Source organism: Pteropus alecto, unplaced genomic scaffold (genome assembly GCF_000325575.1).
Source record: "Pteropus alecto unplaced genomic scaffold, ASM32557v1 scaffold177, whole genome shotgun sequence".
NCBI lineage: Eukaryota > Metazoa > Chordata > Mammalia > Chiroptera > Pteropodidae > Pteropus > Pteropus alecto.
The window spans coordinates 2,141,347-2,163,078 of record NW_006442207.1 but is presented as its reverse complement, the minus strand read 5'-3'; the positions used below and the strand labels follow the sequence as shown (position 1 = coordinate 2,163,078).

The 21,732-nt window shown below is 40.6% G+C and overlaps 1 protein-coding gene across 3 annotated transcripts in view; it reads right to left on the bottom strand.

Moving 5' to 3' along the window:
- Positions 1-20,344, bottom strand: part of SHTN1 (shootin 1) — a 91,184-nt gene extending 70,840 nt beyond the window's left edge. The window contains exons 1-2 of one of the 3 annotated variants that reach the window (XM_006920831.2): positions 19,935-20,344; positions 6,252-6,304 (exon numbers count right to left, since the gene is read on the bottom strand). In XM_006920831.2, the coding sequence (XP_006920893.1) occupies positions 6,252-6,304; positions 19,935-19,992 (111 nt within the window). In that variant the 5' untranslated portion in view covers positions 19,993-20,344. Of the gene's footprint in view, positions 1-2,059; positions 2,163-6,251; positions 6,305-19,934 lie in introns of those variants that run through there. The other 2 variants (XM_025039192.1, XM_006920832.3) reach the window with 2 other exon arrangements.
- Positions 20,345-21,732: the final 1,388 nt, after the last annotated feature.

Genomic DNA, 21,732 nt, shown 5'->3' with positions numbered 1-21,732 from the left:
GTCCCACGGAAACCCCTCACGATCCTACTCCTTCCTCTACGCTGCTCACGCAGCTGCACCATCTGCAGAAACGGCTTCTTTTTATTTGAGAATTGTTCATGAAGACTTTGCAATAGCAACAGATGTTCTTGGGCCCACATCACTTAATTTTGATGCCCAATGATTCTCTGTAGCTCAAGGCGGGGGTAGAACCTAGCAGCACGCACACCGGTTGGTTTAACCAAGCTGGATAACACGTCTATTCTAGCAGCTCTATTTCGGTTCTTTATCAAGTGGTGAATTGACCGGAGGTTGGCCTTGCTGGTTTTGAAAGCTCTTAATATTAGAAGCCCTGGCTATTTTCCAGATCTCTTCCTTGAGCCTCATCCAGGCAGATACCTGGCTTCTGAAACTAAACCAGCATTTTAAAGCATTGGCAGAGTGATTTTCAGACGACAGTCTTTCCATTGTGAACTGGCATTAGTCCCCACGACACACCGAAACAGGAAGCTCTGTTCTTTCTCCTGTGTACATCATCCAACTACTGTTCGTACTAAAATGTCTCCTTGACAGGGCTCAGCAGAAATACAGATAACTGATGTAAACACCAAGTCACCTTTATATTTCACTGTGTGTATATTTATGCAAGCAAAACCCTAATATTCTGAATTGTGTCTACCTTCCACTAACATAAACATTAATTTTTTATCTCCGTGGCGCACAAATGCGGTGGAGGGTTGCCAGCCTACAGACAGGCCAGTGTGGGGCCCAGGAAGTACGGACATGCGCTGCATACACACGACGCCAATGGAGCAGACAATCTATGTATAGGTAAGTGCCTTCCAGTTGGTCGAATTAGACTTCTAAGCAAGTATCTACTATGATCGCCCAATGCCTCTATCTTCCTCCTCTGAGCATTGAACAAATTGTTTGTATGGCACCTACGCGTGCCAGGCACTGTGTTAAGCACTCGGGGGAATGCAGTGAGGAACATAAAAGACAACGGTGCTCTCACAAAACAGATCCACCAAGGAAGAGCAATAATGAAACCAACGATTTATAAGAATACTTTCTACAACGAGAGAAACACTGCACTACAGGAACACAGAGCAGAAGCCAGGACACTAAAGTCTGAAGAGGTCTCAACCCCACACCATTTTTACTTCTTTTTCTTGAAGTTCATTCCTTTTATGTACAGTTACAGTGTTTAAAAATCTAAACATGCATTGCACCAAAATTGTGCATATTTACCTGTTTTAGACTCTTTGGCGATACAGTCAGAGGGCCATCAAATCATTTTTAACAATCATCGACAATTCTATTGCTCCACCTATGTAACTTTGGCTAGAACACAATGGTGCTTATCCTTAAAGAACACAATAAATTAAATCATTCCCACTAGGACAGAATTCCTTTCACTCTCTCTCTCTTTCGGTGGTGCTCTTTCTTCCAATTCAAAGTTCTTTCCCTCCAATTTTCACAAGCAATGAAGTGGTAGCTGCCCCCTAAAGCTGTCTTACAGCATTCTCCAAATTCTAGGTATTGTGTGTTCTATGGAAACACATGTCATCAGAACAGAGATCCCTGCTCTTTGTTTCTGGATAGATTGCTGTTAATAAGAGACTCATTTTCACGTTCAAACTGCTAAGTAATTACTTTTTCTCTGGCACAACCACTTGCCACTCTGTTGTAAAGAAACTGCATGTATGTGGATGTATTATGCATGAACAGTTAGCATAATGGATGCATATCTTGCTCTTTAAAGTGGCTTCTTTATTGATTTTTTTTCTCAATAAAATTCGTGGGGACCTTCACCTCTGAAATTTACACAAGAGGAAGAAATTTTAATAATAGACAGCTGAACCAAGATGCAAACAGTATCATATATCTTGCTTCTTGAAACATAAGTCTTGGAAAGTATCTGTCTCATTCCCTTTTCATTCATTGTTCCTGGCAAGCTGACAGAACCGCCTGATGCACTGTCACAGTAGCTCACCCAAACGACTTCTAATCAGCCACTTAAACATTTATTCATTTCGAAACTCCATCTCAGTTCATAATATTAAACATAAATACTTACTGTTTAAAGGCAGACATTCTTCTATTATAGTTTTCCTCCTTTTTATGCACACTCCATACACACGCACCCTCCGCCTTCACAAAGTTGAAAGCGATTCCATTAAAAGCTCAGTGAGGCTTTGCCCCCCGTATAGGAAAAAAACCTCAAATAATTATGACAAAGATCCTGAATGAGTCATAAGAGAATGCCCTTCAACTGTAAAAGCATGACTAACATTTGAATATGGTGACTGTTTCACAAGCAGAGTAAAATATTTTATTTAGTTGATTCCAAAATGTATAGTCCTCTATTTTTCCATACCCCCCAAAAACAGATTTGGAAGGATTGCTGACCTCAATAGGATAGGCTTTCTTACTTTTTTAACATACTCTTGATAATGTCATGTAGAAAATAGGCAAAAAAGTAATGGAAAGTAGCACTCTTTTCATAATCTCCACTTATCTTGATGTTAAAAAAAAAACTGAATTTTTTATATTTTAATCCAGCCCATACAATTTGGACCCCATGTAATATTTTTAGAATTAAACTTTTTGTCGATAAAATAAGTGCATAAGAAATATACAGATGTTTTTATGACAAAGAAGCAAACAATTAATTTTGCTTGTGAGACAGAGAAGACTTTGAATACAAGTGACATGTAAGTTAAGCATTAAGAGCGGCTAAGAATCTGTCACATGCGACTGAGCAGGAACTTTGTCTTTCTGTCCTTTTCCCATCCCACCCCCAAACTCTAGGCATCCATTTATATCATCACGATTATACATAACAACAATTATACGTAACAACGGTTATGTGTCACCTTGCCTGTGTCACCCATTAGAGTGGTTTTACTCAAGAGTGAGAATCTTCTTCATATACTTTTCTTTAAACCCTAGTACTCGGAAGGCCTTCAACAAAACATTTTCCCTTCAAAAAGCTTTCCTTAAACTCAAAAAAGATTCTGATTCCATTCTTAAAACACTGATTAAAAACCACAAAGTGATCAACATTACATTTTTCTTTAAAAGGGAAAACTGTGGAAAAAAAATCCTAAAACTTTGGCCCACCCTTCCAAAATTCCTACTCTTATTCTTGGAATGCACTATCTCAGAGTCTATGTGCACACACACACATACATGAATCTTACTGACTCAAGGCTGATTTGATGTTTATTTTATTTTATTATCAATTTGATATTCAACTTCCAGTTTTTAAACACACACTGATAGACGGTGAAGACGAATGATCCAGAAAAGTACTGAGTCTGGTAATTTGTGGAATTAAGTTCACGTGGAAAATTCATGAACTACCAATAAAGAATTATGAATAAAACTAAGACACTTGTGGAGAAAGAGTCAATTAGCTCTTGTAAGTTAAGCTGCTTCAAAAAAAAAAAACATTGCGGTCAAAAGACCCATGTTTGAATCTAGACTCTGTTAAACCCTCAGGTCCTGTTGTTTGTGAAACGGAGGTGACACAGGGCTGTCTGAAGCATCAGCCGAGGGAGACAAGTGAACGTGCACGACCCATAGTAGCTTCTTAATAAACATGGCCTCTTAAGCAGCTGCCTTCTCTGAGGAGATTCATGTCCTACCACTTGTCTCAACAGGAGATTCCAAACAGGGCATCAGGGCATAAGATCTTACCCAGATGAATCACACCCACTCTCTCTTCCCACCGATAAGGTTCATGACTTGGCAACAAAGACAGGTAGAGTCGATGTGGACATGTGAAAGGGAGAAATAACTTGCAACTTTTTTTTTTGGTTCCTTCCACTGGTGCAAAACTTCCCCATATCAAATTAACTATGCCTAAAGGAGTCTTTCTTTAGATTTCCTGTCCTTGGCAGACTTAAGTGACCTCTGTAATGGGGCCGTAAGGTAAGAACAGCCACGTATATTTGCTGATATGGAGCGGGCAACGCTCACCCAGCCAGGCACAAGAAGGTGCTTTGCCAGAGAAGATGGTGTTCTCCGTTTACTGCCTCCGGAACTAGAGCTGCTTTTACTCCGTCTATGCTGTATTAAAAGGCTTTTATTCCATGCTTCGCTCCTTTGTAATACAGCCCCCCTTCTGGGGGAAAAACCTTCACTAATAAGCCTGCTAGTCTTTTAACAGAAGATAAACAAAGTGCAGTGAACTTCAAACCACTCTATTTGGTTTTACTCAACCACACAGCATTCCATATTGCTTTCACTTCCTTTTTTTCCCCATTCCTGATAATAGTTATTTTTAAAGAATTAGAACAGAAGCAGGTCAATAATGCATACAGATGTTATAAAAGTATTAAGCCATACTCTGTATAGAGAAACATGTAAACAGTTAATGGGCTAAAGTAAGTTATAGTCCTTCTTTTACCAACTGTGTTTCACCTATAATTCTGCTCGCATAACTGATGGTTCACTGAGAACCTCACCGCAGAAAGTGGCTCTCAGCTAAACAGCCATCATCACCACCACCAACTGATGTTTACAGAACGTCTGCCGATTTTAGGGCACTGCTAGGTCTACAAGTAAGCAAGGGTTAAAGAAGGAGAAAAGAGAAAAAAAGTTTACTCTTCCTCCTCTTATGTTCTTCATTTTCTTCTATAGCCTTCCTTCTCTGTCCTATGAAGACACCTGTTTCCTTCCTCTCCCCATATCTTCTAGGTTAAGTCACAGTTCTCCTGAATTAACCCTTTCAACCTGTTTTGTTCTTCCCCTCTTGGGCCTGGAACATCTATGGAAGAGACTCAACCAACTGATAACTTCTTAGCTCTTTCTCCTAGAGCTGGAAGACGGTTGGGTGTCTCAGAAAAGGAGACTCAAGCTAGCTGGCCCAGGCATCACCCATTAGCTTCGCTTGGAAATTGTGGCACTTCAAGGACCCGGGATTTAGCACAAACTCCCCAGCTGTTGGCATCCTCAGGACATCTGTGATTTGGGGTGGTTATGGTGTTAGAATTAGAAATTTTGTCAAACTATTTTTTGTGGCCTTCTTACCATATTAGAGATGCATATACCAGCCATCTTCTACCACAGGTATTTTTATCACCCCCACCTACCCATTCCTTGACTCGCCTGATGAAAGGAACAGAAGAAACTTAAGATTTCACAGAACTCCAAACACTTACTTACAAAATGAGCACAGGAATGAGAGTATTTATCATCGATATCACCAAGCATACTACAGCTATAGAGGTGGCAAATTAATACGAGTGAAAAAGCTAAATACAATTCCTAAGGGCCCAATAAATACCTCCACAGAAAAATACGCCTCAGGGTTTACAAATATTTAGCTCACTGCCAATTTTCATTACAGCTCTGAAATTATAAAGGCGAAATTTAATAATTTATAATAATGATGTCCAGGAAAGACTGGTTTTATTAATTTTCTACCACAGACATTATGTTTTGACATATTTGGTCTATCAAACAATTTCTAAGATTAAATTTCGTTTAAGTCTAAAACAATAATAGACAGTTCTGCTCTCCCTCCTACTTTTCATTTTTCTATTCAGTCCCCCTATTTTTTGTTTTAAACTTAGCCTTGCCTTCCATTTGTCCCCTCCCTAAATTTATAGGGGGAAAATATATATATATATATATAAACAAATATTCACAAATCTTAAATAAACATATTCAGAGACAAAAAGGTAAGTATTTTTTTAAATGTAAGTAGAATTCAATTATTTAACAGTTTAAAAATTAAAACCACCAGAGTTCCTGAAAACGTTCCCCAGGCTTCCCCATCTTCACATTGGGTGTTTTTCAACTTCTAGTATATTATTCATTTCCTTAGAGGAAGTAAACACACAAAGGTTTATGGAGGTATTTGGGCTAAACAGAAATGACTAATTCTAAACAGTTCTCTCCAAAATCTAGTAAGTCTAAACCCCAAAAGTAAATGTCTTCGATTCCATCACTAGAATCTGAAATCTGACTGTTGGGAAAAAGTACAGTTCTTGGGGGCCTGAGTTGCTTGGCCTGGTGCCTCACTGCACATTTAGCTGTGTAGTTAATCTCCCGGAGCAGCACCCACTGTGGCATGCCTGCTATTCTTTACCATCTGGAGCCTGGAGTTGATATTAGCTTGAACCACACATGCAGGAGAAAAGAGAGAGAGAAAAAAAAAAAACTCATTCGCATTTAACTGAAATTGGTGGCAGAACAATGCACCATGCCGTCTAGCCTTTTATTCATGTAAGAAAGGAAAGAAAGGGTAAAGTACAAACCTTCTCCTTTGTTTTCTGGTTCTCTGCTCTAAGGTCTTCATATTCGCCTATTGCTAAAAGAAAAAAGGAAAGCAACGTTATCACTCTAGCAAAAGTTTGTTACGGGAAAACCCGGGAACCCAACTAACCCCTATTGCCTATTTACTAGGTTGGGGGTGGGGTGCAGAAGAGGCCATAGAAGAAGGGCTTCTGCTTTTAAGAGTAAAGAAGAAAAAGAGACCGTGGCAGAAAGGAACCCACCGAGCTGAATTTCAGTTCTGCGTAGGTTCCTAGGAAGATCTATGAGCCCTAAGTGACCTATGACAAGTCAATTCTCTTGGATACTCAGCACTTGGCCCCGTGATAGGAGACAGGTGGGTGTTCCCTGAAGTTCCTTCCAGTACTCTTGGTCTGTGGTACTATAATCAGAGGTTCAGTTTTAAAATCAGCCTCGAGAGGTTTACACATTCAACTTACTGTCACACATCTACTTTATCCACATAACCAAAAGTTTAAGCTATGAGTATTCTGCTAATAACAACTATTTGGGGGCACTGCAAGATCATCAATCACCAAGCCATGACCAGATACCAACCACATTCATTTTACTAGGTTGGAAAAATAATGGGAATTATTTGGAAATATTTCCAACTATATGGGGGAAAAAAAACAGCAATTTTCTACTTAAAACTCTCTATTGCCAAAAAAATAAAGTAACTTGAACCCCCACATTCATCTTTTAGCCAAAGCACGATTTTTAGGTATCCCTAACAGTTGGGAATATTATGTTTAAAACAGGTGATGAGAAGACAGAGAATGATCTGGGCTTAATGATGGAGCAGAACTGCTACATACTCTCAGGTCAGCCCCTTCACTGGTACCAGTGAGCCAGGAAACCATCAGCTTGGATTTTTATACTTCTGCTTTTAAAGTTTCCAACTGGGATTTACTTACAAAAAGCTCAGTTTTTCTTTAAAAAAAGAAAAGGAAAAAAAAAAGACAACTAGAACTTCCTATTTCTATGAATAACCTGAAGACAGAAATAAAACGTATGAAACCAGGGGCTTCAAGAACATCTCAGATACTCTGGCCATTAATTCTAGACATGTAGGATTCTAACCACTGGTTCAGAGAACACTCCATAAACAGACAATTCCCATGGTAAAGTACACGTTTTATTTCCTCCAATCGCGTCTTAAAGGCTTTAGAATACCTACTAATGGTAGGACCAAAATCTTAAAATCCAATTCAAATCAACAAATATTTATGGGATTAGACCACACCAATGCCCAGGAGTTTTATTAGCACTCCAGAACCATTTAAATAAGAATTAATTAATAATTTTATTAAAGCCACACCCAAAAAGAATCCTTGAAAATTAGCCCATAAAATAGCTAAATGTATACCTGTAATGATAAAGCCCTTTTAAAAATAATTACGTTTTCAACATAAAAGATTTGATTGACCAGAGAATACAGCTTCTCATCAGCCTCCACCACACAAACCCCAACCGATGAGCACAAACTCAAGTGTTCTTGATGCTTAAAAATCAATAAAACATCCCCCTTCCTTTTTAACAAAAAGAAACAAGAACTAAGAGATTCTAAAAATATGCACTAACGCCATTGGATTATCTATGGTCATGGTCCAAGTGTTATTATATCTAATATTGTTTTGAAAAATAAATAGATACTTTATTGAGAGACTTTGTTTTAGTTTACTTGACATTTAAAAGTATCTATAGATGAAGCCAAAAAATCAAAATTGACTGACCGCTCTATCCTTCATGACCTACTTTACAGACATACAAAACAAACAATAATGGCTTATAAAACCATGATCTCATATTGACATTAAAATTTTTTTTTCCTGCTTAAAACATCAGATGATGGCTTTGAAGGCTTTTTAAAAAATACCAATACTATTCTTCCATTACATTCCCAATAGGATCCAGATGAAACGTTATAGACTTCCAATTACTGGGTCTTTATGAAAAGCGTTAATTAAGAACCCTCCAGCTATCATATCTTAATGGAAACCACAGAAAATATGCTTTGTTGTGATAATGTGAGAGCTAAAAAAATAAATAATAAAGCCAAGTACAAGGAAAGGAAATAAAAAGTATGGGAAGAATTCAACCACTTGGTAGTGGGACAAGGACACTTGGGGGATAGAGCATAAAAGAAAAGAAAACCAGTTACTAATATTTTTATTTCTTTTAAATAAAAATGAAAAACCAAGCTCACTGCTCTAAATAATATTTACACACACACACACACACCATTGTGAATATATATGTAACCCCACCCTCAACAAAACTGGCAAAAACTAGAGTGACCTACATTATTCAGCTACTTCTTTTTTGCCAATGCTAAAGGGTCACAGAGAAACCCTTACTGTTTCAGAACTGACTCACAGTTTGAAATTTTTTTTTCTAAGTCAACTGATTTGATGAGAGAGACCCTCCAAATCTTGAATTAACCAGTACCAAAGAAAAGATGACTGTGATCAATTCTCTGCCATATGCAAAATACCCACGGTTTGGGAAAAACCTCATCTCTCAGTTAACAGGTATAGTACATTTCACTGCACTATAAAGTTACAGAGCACAGTAATTAAAAAGTGCAGCCTAATCTCAGCCTGAGCACTTTGGTTAATCTATCTCTGATTCCTCATCTGAAAAACAGGAATAATAATTATACATGTCTCACAACATTGTTATTAAGAGTAAGTGAACATGTAAGATACAAGAGTACTTAGGCATATTAAATGTTCAACACACATTAGCCATGGTTATTGTTACTGATAACAGCAAAGTCTTGTGTGCACAAGAGATCAAGCTGCTCCCTAATGCCCTCAGTCTCGGTCTAACTTTTGTCACATATGGTCTGAAAGATGACAGAGCAGAAAATATCTGAAGGTACCAGGAGAAAGTGGGCTAAAGATCAACTTAAAAAGATGTAATTAAAAAAAAGTGACAAAGAAGTGGAACCATGTCTGAGACCCATACTTGTCAATACTGGCTGCACATGAGAATCACTTGGAAAGCTTCTAAATCATACAAATGTCTAGCCCCCTTTCCACCTACCCCCAACTTAAGATTCTGGTTTAGTCTAGGGGAGACCTTGGGCATCCTTATTTTTAAGAAGTGAGCACCCCAGGTGATTCTGATGTGTAGCCAAGGAGGGGAATCACTACCTGAGAATACAGAATGGAAGAAAGAGGAAGATCTTCAGAAAACAAGAAGAATATCGGGCAGAGCACGTGTTTCAAGAATCATGCTGGTTTTCTACTTTCTAACCCCCTCATGCCAAGAAAGGGAGTTTTCTTTCCAAGCTGCAAATCACGACATAGCCAGCCCAGGAAGCAGCAGAGTGGACATAGATGTTTCAGAAACACGACAACTAAAGTTCCTAACTACAGACTGATAACACCTCTGGCTTGGCTGAACAATACCAGTTTGCCTGAGACCTTCCCAGTTTAGCACTGAGGAGTCCAGTGTCCCCAGAAACTCCCAGGCCAGGGCAGGCTAATTACCCCACTTCTAACACAAGCTCTAGATCAGTAATTCCAACCAATACTTTCTAGATCTGCACTGTCAGATGTGGTAGCCACTAGCCACCATGTGGCTACTTACATTTCAACAATTGAATAAAATTTAAAATTCAATTCTTCAGTGGCACTGGCCACATTTCAAGTGCTCCAATAGCTGCATGTTGCCAGTGGCTACCGTAATGGACAGTGGACACAGAACGTTCTTGTAACTGAAGAGTTCTACTGGACAATACTGTTCTGGACGTCTCTCCCCAGATACTCTACAAGCACCTCAAACTCAGCACGTTAGAAAGTGAACTCATCAACGCCCTTTCATTCAAACCTCCTACTTCCTATACGCGGGATCTTTCACTGGTGTCCTTGAGCTAGTACCTCAGGATCCCCCTTGATTCCCCACTTTCTTCCACCTCCAAAGGATCATCGAACTGCTCAGATCTCTTAAAATGTCTCCCCAACCTGCCCTCCCTCTACGGGCCCGTATCTCTGCCCTAATTGTGACCCTTAATAATGGCAAAACCCTCTTATCTCAACTTCCTCTGTCCCAAGTTTATTCTTTACAAGGTAGTTAACCAGTAACAAAACAACCTGGTTATTTTGCTCTTTTCTTTAAAAGCACCTAAAGATGTCAGCTTCACAATCTGGACCCTGCTCTATCCCCCACCACTCAGCCTCAGAGACTACAACTCGCTCCATCATACCCAAAGCCCCATGCTTCCCCAAACCTTCTAAGACCTATAATACCCAGGTGCCTTTACAAATATTTTTTCCTCTGCCTGCAAGGTCTTCTCCTTCCCACCTTCCCTACCTCCTCCTCTCCAATGCAATTCAACTACCATTTCTTCTAAGAAACTCTCCCAATATACCTCGGGCAAAAATCAGCACTTATATATTTCTAACATACTACCAGAGTTCACCGTTCATATATCTCTACTGGATACAGCATCTTCATGTAACTTTATAAATTATCGAAGTATAGACCTGTTTTCTTGTCTTTTCTCTCACTTGATTCGCTGCTATATATCTCACACCCAGCAGAATACTAAGCATGCGGTCAACATCTATGTTGAAGGAATGGCTGGTTTGTATCAATCTGTGCAGTAGAGCAATTAAGCCAAATATTAACACTCCAATTTTTAAAATGAAGACACACACATGGACAAGTCGAATCCCATAGTAAAAAATGGTGGAGGCAGAACCAGCAGGATTCCTAGTATTTCATGCAAGAAAACGCCACTGAGCATGCGTGCAGTGTGCTACAGCACTGGGCAGGAAATAATCCTCCAGAGTGAGGACTATGGCGTTACACATCCAGAAGCCCACATCTAGCACAATGCCTGACATGCAGCAGACACTTGATCAACGTGTGTTAAATTACGCAGAAGGAACCATGGATCTAGGTCTTCACATGAACAAATCACGAAAGAGCACTTACTCTCCTCCCCATGTTAAAAGGGTCTCTTACATTCTGTGTTACAAGATACCTAATAAAAATGAAACTTTAAATTGCCATCAAATAGAACCAGAAAACACTGCCTCATGAGATCTCCTAGTGTAGATTCTTATCCATTAAGTCTGCATCTTTGAGATGCAGTCTGATCCATTGAGTCTGAGTCTTTGAGACTCATGGAGCCTTGAAACACTAACGGGGAGTGAGGACATACGTCAAAACACATAATGTTCGATTAGGGCAATACTCTCTTCTGCACACATCCCAGTGGGTCCTGCTCTTAAAGCCAGAGCAGAAAGAGAAGTCATTGATACCTCACTTGTTAATTAAAGCATGAGCAAAACCAGGGAAAACACTCCTGAAAAAACTGATCAAAAAACAAAGGTGACAGACTTCACATCTGAAAAGAAGTTATGCCTAACCTGAAATTCCCTCATTGGTAGGACACACAGCTTGGCGTGAATGAATTAAGGATGCTTAAGAAATATTCTCAACGAACTATACTAATGATTTCACATTAACCTACAGAAGGGAAAGAAACTGAGTAACTTTAAAATGCCTATAGATAAGTCTGGTTTCCGTCCTCACAACAACAAAAAGCTGAACAAACCAGAAATCAATAACTCTTCTTAGATCTACCAGAGAATTGAGGTCACGGGGCAAATCGCTACTCCAAAACTCCAGAGGATCACAACTCTAATTAGAGCAGAAGCCAACGTGCAGAACCTGCTCACTAACCTCTGCCTAGACCGGAAGACCTAACCTATAATTGACAAACCGCTGGAAGCTCCGTTCTAACAAATTTGAGTTAAAAACTTCAGGGAGTGGACCAGCCTTAGGAAAGCCCCCGCACTTTTGTGAGTTCTGCCTCCAGGTATACTACCAGGTCCTCACAGTGAACCTCAGAGAAAATATTCCTACTGTTTCTGGCTAAGGAGGGGGAAAGCAGCCATTTTGAAATATACTCAGAACATTCTGTTCTTAACAGGCCTGCCCTCAAGAAAAATTTTTTTTACCAGAGCCTAAGAGACATGTGGGAGGTAATAACCCAACTCCAGCCCCCTCTAGCCCTGTCTGAGCTAAGGGGGACAAAAGGACAAAACTGAGAAGCACCTTGTCAGAGGACTACACAACACACCTCCCTCCCCGACCCATACCTGATCCCCACATGAATATTCACAGCAGCTTTATTCATAATTGTCAAAACATGGAAGCAACCACGATGTTCATCAACAGCTGAGTGGACATGCGTCCAGTAGGGTGAGTGGACATGCGTCCAGTAGGGTATTATCCACTGGTAAAAAGAAATAAATGAGTGATCAAGCCAGCAAAAGACAAGGAGGAACCTTACATGTATACAGCTAAGTGAAGGAAGCCAATATAAAAAGTCTACATACTGTACAATTCCAACTACATGACATTCTGAAAAAGGCAAAATTATAGAGCTAGTAAAAAAGATCAATGGTTACCAGGAGTTCAGAGACAAGGAAGGAGCAATGAACAGGCAGAGCAGAGGGAATGTGTGGAGCACTGAAATTATTTGATATAATAATGCAATAGTGGGTGCGCGTCATCCATTTGTCAAAACCCATAGAATATACAACATAAAGAATGAATCTTAATGTAAACTATGAACTATTAGTTAATAATAATGTATCAATATTGGTTCATCAATTCTAAGAAATGTACTGATTAAGACGATAATAGGGGAAATGGGGAGGTAGGAAGGTAAAGGGCTATATGGTAATTCCCCACACTTTCTGCTCAATTTTTCTGTAAACCTAAAACTACTCCCAAAAAGTCTTATTTAAAACAAACAAAAAGCAAACTATATATATACATATACACATATATGTATATACTCTCCTATATATACATATATATGTATGTATATATCAGAATCATACACTGATTTATACCACAGAGGGTTTTAACTAAAAGGATCCTAATATATAAAAATTTCAGAAATCATGTTTTAATGTTTAAAATGCTTAGCCAGCATGGTGAGCAGAGAAAAACAAAAGCTGTATTCCTTATACATTTTAAAGCAAAGCCTGGTTGTGTAACAGCTTTATAGAATAAAATCTACAGCACAACATTTTGGATCCAACAATTTCACTTTTGAGAATTTCTCTTACAGCTGCACTTACATATACATGTGGACAAGGATGTAAGCAGCAGTATTATTTTCAATAAACTTTAATTTTATAAGCATTAGATTTTAGCAAAGTTGCAAAGATAGTACAAAGAGTTCTCATATACCCAACACCCAGTTCCTCCTATTACCAACACCCTACATTGGTATGGTACATTTCTTATTATTAATTGAGCAACAGCAACACATTATTACGAACGAAAGTCCATACTTGGCTGATATTTCTTTAGTTCGTACCTAATGTTCTATTTTTGTTCCAGGATCCTATCCAGGTACATTACATTTAGTTGTCATGTCTCCTTAGACACCTCTTGGCTGTGACAGTTCCTCAGATTGTCCTTGTTTTTGATGACTTTGACAGTTTTGAGGAGTTCTGGTCAGGTATTTTGTAGAATGTCTCTCGACTAGGATTTGTCTGTTTTCCTCGTGATTAGGCTGGGGTTATGGGTTTTTAGGAGAAATGCCATTCTCATCACCTCCTATCAAAGGTACGTACTGTCAATATTACTTAAATCGCCACTGAAGTTGACCTTGATCATCTAGCTGAGGTAATGTCAGGTTTCTCTACTGTAAAGTTACTCTTTTTCCCCCTTTCCATATCGTCCTCTTTAAAAGGAAGTCACTATGTGCAGTCCACACTGAAGAGAGAGGGTGTTACGCTCCACCTCTTTGAGCGGGAATATCTCCAAAAATTATTTGGAATTCTTTGTATGGAAGATTTATCTCTTCTCTTTCTATTCATTCAATCACATATCAGTATGGACTCAGGAATATATTTATTTTAGACTTTGAGTTATAATCTAGTATTGTATTATTCAAATTGTTCCATCTTTGGCCATTTTCAGTTGGTTACTGTATCTCTTTGACATATCTGTGTCATTGTGAGCTTATGGTTCAAGATGCTCCAGGATCATCTTGTATATTTCCTGCCCCAGTCACCCCAGTCCTAGAATCAGCCATTTCTCCCAAAGAGCCTTTTGCTGGAGAATGGTATTAGAAGCCAAAATCTGGAGCCATATGTGCTCATTCCTACTAGTTCATCTAGGTTCTCAGCTAACTATGTGTATATGTAACCATCTGCATCCATTTTAAGCTAAACATGAGTTCGTATTGATGTCTCCCATTCTTATTTATTGCTAGAAGCATTATTTTTAACAGCAAACAGAAACACAGAACTGTCCACCCATAAGGTGTTAACTAAATTTGGGAGATCTATGTAGGGGAACATGATCCAATCAGCTTTTAAAGATTTAACTCTATATGTACTGATATGAATTCTATAATATACATCAAGTGATAAATAACATGTGCATACAAATCAACATTCCTTAAAGGAGTACAACAACAGGTGAACAGTAGATAACTTTGAGGAATGGAAATGGGGTTAGAGCATATATTATCAACAGGGTGACAGTGCCCTCAAAGAGGAAAATAATCTTAAATTTTAAAATGGTTCATAGCCCTCCAAAGGGTCATAATATATAAAAATATGGACAGTATATTTGTGAGATTAATATTTCACAGACATGGGGAGTGATCAGGGGGAAAATGTATAAAAAGAATCCTTAGGAGAATATAATGAAATAAATATTGAGAAACAATGAGTTAGAGGGAACAGATAACTATACTTTGCATGTGCTTTTTTTTAATATGAGCATATGTTCATTTTTCATCTACATAATGGAAGCGTTAGGTGTTTGCAGTGAAATTCTGGCGAGATGTAGTTCCTCAGCCCACACTGAGTTGCTCAATTAGTGTCTGTCTCTTTGGCAGCGGCTAACCAATTTTAGGAAGAAACTGCATTTTTAACAAGTAGGCTGGTTTACAATAAAAACCACATGACCTACAAAGCCTAAAATACTTATCTAACTATTTATAGAAAAGGTCTACTGACTGACTTTGGATCCAAGATTGACAATGCTTCAGCTTTTCCAGACTGACATGGTCAATGTGGTAGGCAGTAGTTTCAGCCTCTTTTGTCAAAATAATGCTCTAGCTACTTTCTAGCCTAGGAGCCAAGGGAACATCAGATGCCTCTTTTAATTACCCACTCAGCTCTAAGAATAAGCGTGACTGAATTTCCATCTGAACTTTAAGTATTATCTCAATAATCAAATAAATTAATAGTAACTCTAAAGATGAAAAGAGGTTTATCTTGTTTTGAAACCAATTCTCTTACCATAGGAAATCCATTTTAAATGGTGTTAGCCCAAGAACAGACCATAACTTTTGGTTTGTTGTTGTTTTGGTCTTACGTTAGAACATCTTTATGGTTAAGGAATAATCACTCTCTTCAAAACTTCCTCAACAAGTTCCAAGTGACACCACATTCCTGTGCTCACCAGGTTAGTGGACAGCAGTTGTTTGTATCTGCCCAGGCTGCATTCCCCTTTTGGTGGTGGCACACTATTCTTTTTTTGGACAACTGCTCCAATCCATCAGTCCTTGTGCAGGGTGCCAATCGAGGTGCACTGCCCTTTCTTAACCAAAGGATTTAAACACATAACCCAAACGAGGTCAGCTAGACACTCTTCCTGGAATTCACATGGCTTCCACCACCTCGAGACCAGGAACTCCTCACCAGCAGAAATAAGGTTTGATTCATCTCTATACCCCTGATGCCTAGCACAGTGCCTGGCTATGAATATTCAACACACGCGGGTTGAATAAATTACAAAGAAAATCATGTACCTTAAACAAATGCTAAGTCTATCATTTCCCAACAGAACTCTGGAGGGGGAGCAAATTGTACGATGTTTTGTAAGGGAAATGTCCACTTTAGTAGCTAGGAAATATGCAGTGGAAATAGTATCCCAAGTTGCCGTTTCTCAGTGCATTAAAGATGTCAATCAGTCCAACAAAATAAAGCCCCCAAAAAGACAAAAGGAGAATTACCTCATTACCTCAACATCTGCTTGAACATAAGCAATCGCACACTGGCTAATTTTTTTTTTAAAGGGACATAATATAACTTTCTAGAAAGACATAATATAGCTAATTATACCATTCACTGGAAGGGAACATACAATGTTTTGAAGTAATTCAGAAGTGGGTGTGATTTATAAGACATAGAGCTTAGGGAATGGTAAGTATAAATTAGGGATTGTTCATATTATGACAGACTCCGTCATTACATTTCACAACTTTTGTCAAAAGCAACCTTATTCACCACCCCACTGAAGCCATCACATTAGGGAAGGCTGCTGTCAGCTCTGCCATTTGGATAGGAACCTTCTTTCTGAACACCCTCCTGGGGAATGGATTCAAATTTCAGACTTAAGACTAAGGAAAGAACAGACGAAACCTCAATGGACAGTAAATATGTAAAAAGATTTCAAACCTCACTAATAATACAAAATTTTTAAAGGTACTATTTTTGCTCATCGGATTGGCGAAAATTAAGAAACTTGTCAGGTGTCAAAATTAGTAAAGATTGTTGTTGGTCGATGTTGACCAGCGTGTGGTTTCATGGGCACTGCTGGGGACAATGTGAACTGGCAAAGCCATTTGAGGGAGGCACTTTTGCAATGTCTAGGAAAACTTTATGTGTACATCCCCTCTCACCCAACAATTTCGTTTCTAAGATTCTACCCTAGAAAAAAATACTTGTAATTGTATAAATTTATTTATATGGTTAATTTATTAATGACTGTCTACTACACAATAAACTTGGTGAAAGCAAAGACTGTCTGATTCACCATCTCAAGCCCTAGTGGCAGCACATGGGCCTCATATATGGTAGGTACCTGGTAAGTATCTGTTAAAAGAATAAATGAATGTTTTACTTAGAGTTAAAAAAGAAAAAAATATATTAAATGGATAATCGTTCTTGGTCACATTAAATAAGAGTAGTGGAATTATTCACAATGTTAATAGGTAGTAAAAAATATTGTGTTTGCAAAAATAAATCATACAAACCATCAGCTTACAAAATTGATCATAATGTTTCTAAGAGCCCAAACACCTTGTTGCCTGTTTTTCCATCTCAAACCCTTAGCTTCCCATTTAGTTCCATTGGTCAAAGAACAATTAAATACTCTAAAAATAAATCAATTGTTATAACAATCTATGATATAATGACAAATGCCTTGGTTCTGAGATGTATACTAACACACTGTAGGCTGAAAAAAAAAAATCCCAACACCTGCGTAATCAGACTCAATGTCCTTTAAAAATGTTTGCCTTTTAAGAAACACAAATTTCAAAGTCTAACTGGTCTGTTGACTTTGGTAAGTCCATAATCAAGGAAATAATATCCACTAAAAATACCAATGCCACAAATGTGTTTGTTTTCCAATAAAATATGAGAAAGAACCAGAAACTTAAGGATATTCTCTTTTTCCCAGCTCTCAAATCCAACATAAGGACAGAGGATGTATACCAAAATCAAATGTAAACAACTCGTGGATTATCTGTCTTGTTAATCTACTCGTGAAGTTATGTACAGAAGGAGTGGAGTTTATTTCATCATTATTTGAAAACTGACCATCCATCAAAAGGTCTGGTATCCACTAGTAGATATTACCAATCATGAAATCTCCAACAGACTAGAACAGGGGACCCCAACCCCTGGGCTGCAGACGGGTACCTGTCCGTGGCCTGTTAGGAACCGGGCCATATAGCAGGAGGTGAGTGGTGGGCAAGCGAGTGAAACTTCATCTGTATTTGCAGCTGCTCCCCAGAGCTAGCATCACCGCTTCAGCTCCACCTCAGATCATTAAGCATTAGATTCTCACAGGGGCACCGGTCCCTGGTGCCAAAAGGCTCAGGGACTATTGGTCTAGAATATGAATTAAGAGTTTTTAGGGATGTGGTAAAAAAGGTGAAGAGGAATAAGAGGTACAAACTTCATGTTATAAGTAAGTCATGGGGATGTAATGTACAGGATAGGAAATATAGTCAATAATATAGTAACTTTGTACAGCAACAGATGGGTACTAGACTTATCACGATGATCACTTCATAAGGTATATTAAATGTCAAATTACCATGTGGTACACCTGAAACTAATATAGTATTATATGTCAACTATAATTTTAAGAAGTCGTTATGTTATTAAGGGGCTTTTATTAGAAATTTAAAAAATACTAATAGAATACAGCCCCGCACTAAATAAAACACAAGAAATTCCAGATAAAGGCATTTTGACCACCCACCAGATTCACTGACACCTGTGACTTCATGACTTTGGGCTAATTCACTGACATGTGTGACTTCATGACTTTGGGCTAACTCTTTGATGAGAGTTGAAGGTACTGGAAAGATAAATCCATCAACATTCATCCAACACTTTCTAGATGCTAGATACCACAGAGGAATGTGTTCTGTCCACTTTAATGGGGTTAAATAATTTCCCCAAGGTCACACAGTAAAGAGTAAACAAGCCACAAAGTAAACAGATCCATTTCCAGGAGTGTGTACTCCAGAGGGATCCACATCCCCTCACAAATGGTATACTTGTGGTTGGAAAGAGCAATGGGTCACAGTACTGGACAGGACCTCAGGAAATCACCTGCTTTAGCCCTCGCCTTTAGTCAGGTAAGGCGTGATTAACCACAAGACTCGTTGTGCTTAATGGACAGACTCTTCCAAGTTCACAGAGTTGGTGAGTTGAACCAAGAAAAGTGAAAGAGCTGGGGCTGAACATCAGGATTTGCTACAAAGAGGCCCTTCCACATAATGGCCATGTCAGCAAGTTCGTCAGAAAAGCACATGTTCCTAACACGTTTTACTTCCTAAATTTGTATGGTTCCTCTCTTTCTTGACCCATATCCTCAAGGCCACATTTGGTCAAGGTAATAATAATTTTAAAAAGTATTAGGTTCATATTAATTTGGCTTTGCTCAGAAGTGTGATAAGTGATGAAAACAATTCTTTATTAAGGGGTAATCTCCAGTTACCAGGCAGTGTAGAAATGCATATACGTGGCCTGGCTCTCCAGTGGGCGAGCCAAGTCTCAATTCAGAAAGCCCCACACAAGCAGAGTGTTGACTCGCTGACTAATAAATTGCTAAAAATGGGAAGTGATAAAACACATCACGGTCTGAAAAACCTAGCTAAGTGGAGAAAGAGGAACTAGAAAGAACCAGAATGAAAAGCTGGAAAGGCTGGAGCACTGCGCTGCAGGCCTCCCAGCGCCAGCGTGCAAGGGTGGGGCCAAGGCCAGGGAGCAAGGCCAGCTGAGCTGAACACGCCGCCCTCCCCCAAAATATCAGCCCCACCCGCTTCTCCCGTGCGGAAGGTAGTACGGTGGGACCATGTCCGCGCCGAATCCTCGCCCCTGTCCCCAGCCCCCGACAGCCAGCCAGAGAAACCAGCGGGTAGCGCTTCCCGCTCTGCCGGGCCTGACACTCCCCAACATTCGCACGTTACCCTTGGCCGTGGGCTCTCCGAGGCGCGCAGGGCGCGAAGGATGCTTCTCCACGGGGTAACGGAGCTGCCGGGGTGACCACAGCGGCCGCAAGCCAAGCCCCAAAGCCAGCGCCCGCGAGCCGTCCCCGCCCACGGGCCGCGGCGGCCCGCACCTGGCGGCCGCGCGCCCGCCTACCTTGCTCCTTCAGGCTGGTGATGAGCTGCAGCTGCTTCTCTTCGTCCGAGCTGTTCATTTTGGCAGGTTGGGTCGGGAATGAAAGGGAAAGGAGGGAGAGGCGAGGGGTCCACGGGGGAGGGGGAAGGAAAAGCAAGATGCCGGTGGCGTGCGGCTTCGCTACCCGGAAGTGGGATTTGCTCCCGCTCCTCCTCCTGCAGGCGCGGAGCGGGCGAGTGAGCTCATCCCCGCGCACCTACTCCGCGGCCCGGGCGGCTTCACCTGCCGGCGGGCTGCGGGGCGGGGGTGAGGATGGAGGCGGGGACACGCCGGCAGCCCGAGGGCAGGAGGTGGGAGCGAGAGAGGCACCCGCAGTGGCCCCGGGGTCACAGCCCTCGCTCTAGCCGGCGGCGGCGGCGGCGGCTGGGCTTTCTCTGCGGAGGCTGGCGCCGCAGGTTGCGCAGGCGGGAGGGCTAGCGGGCCTGCGGGCCTGCGGGCCTGCATGCGTTCGCGCCGGCTCTCTGCTCGCACCCCTTTTCTCCGCCTCCACAGCCGCGCCCCTGACACCAAGACGTACATCCAGGAAAAAAAAAAACAAAACCCGCCTTGGATCTGCAGTGTCTGTGGGAACCCCACTTTGAACGCTGCTCAAGGGCCGGTCCCCGCGAGCCGCCAATGTAGAGCAGAGAACGTAATGGGCAATAAACCCAGGTTCCTTCCCCAATTCTCACACAGTGGCCTTGGGGGGCGGTGTGGGAAAACCTAGGTGCTGCAGGGGCAGGCTCAGTGGTGTAGGTTTTGAACCTTGAAAAGCAGACGCGACTGAAACAGGCCAGCCAGGTAAGTTAACACGCAGTGAGCGGAGGAGGGCGTGTCCATTAACAACAGTTCCCTGGGCCGGAGCTGGCTTTCTCCAGGCTCGGTGGGGTCGAGAGGTGGTCGGAACGTGGGCCCTGCAGCACGTGGATCCCAGGTCCTCAAGGATCATCTGGTTCATGACTGGAAGGCCTTCCTTGTAGGGAGGCTGTCACTGCATTCCGAATTCCGAGGTCGCACAGCTGCCTGGTAGCAGAGCCTGGCGGAGTGAAGGCCAGCATGTGCCCCACTACACTGCCCTCTGCGCTGTTTAAACCCATCTCTGGGCTAGACACTGATCAGAAGAGGGGCGGCAGGCCCGACAGATTTCAAAATGGTTCTCCGCACCCGCCAATTGCCGGTTAGTGTTTGCTCAAGTCCTCTGACCTCTTTAAACTTCCTCTAAAGAAGGGGAATAATACTAATACCTACTCTCCAGGAAGAGTTGGAAGGATTGAACAAGGAGAGGAAGATAAACAAAACAATCTGACATGAATAGGTGTTCTTTTTTTTTTTTAAGGTTACAGGTCTGTGGAAAAGGGGTTGTAGATGCTAATTATAAACTAAAACAGGGCACAGTTCTTTTACACTGATCGTTAAGCATCCAAAATAAATCCAAATTAAATTAGACTTACTGAACATCTTTTTTCTTAACCTCTAAACACCAGCCCAGTGCTTCTCCTCATTCCTCACTTGCTATTTTATGCAAATGCCCAATTCCATTTACTGAGTGGGCTTCTTCTTGATGGTGGGAGTGCTGAAATATAGGTAAATGCTTTAACTAGTATCTGTCTGGTACTCTCCTACTAAATTGTAACTCTAAAACAAACTTGAAAAAATGACAGCACTGCTTTCTCCTAAAAAGGTGGTAACAATAGTTTAGCGTAGGTGAATCCGTGGTAGAATGATCTCAACGGGCAGCACAGTATTTTTAAATAGAATGTATTAAAATTTTGAAACTTTA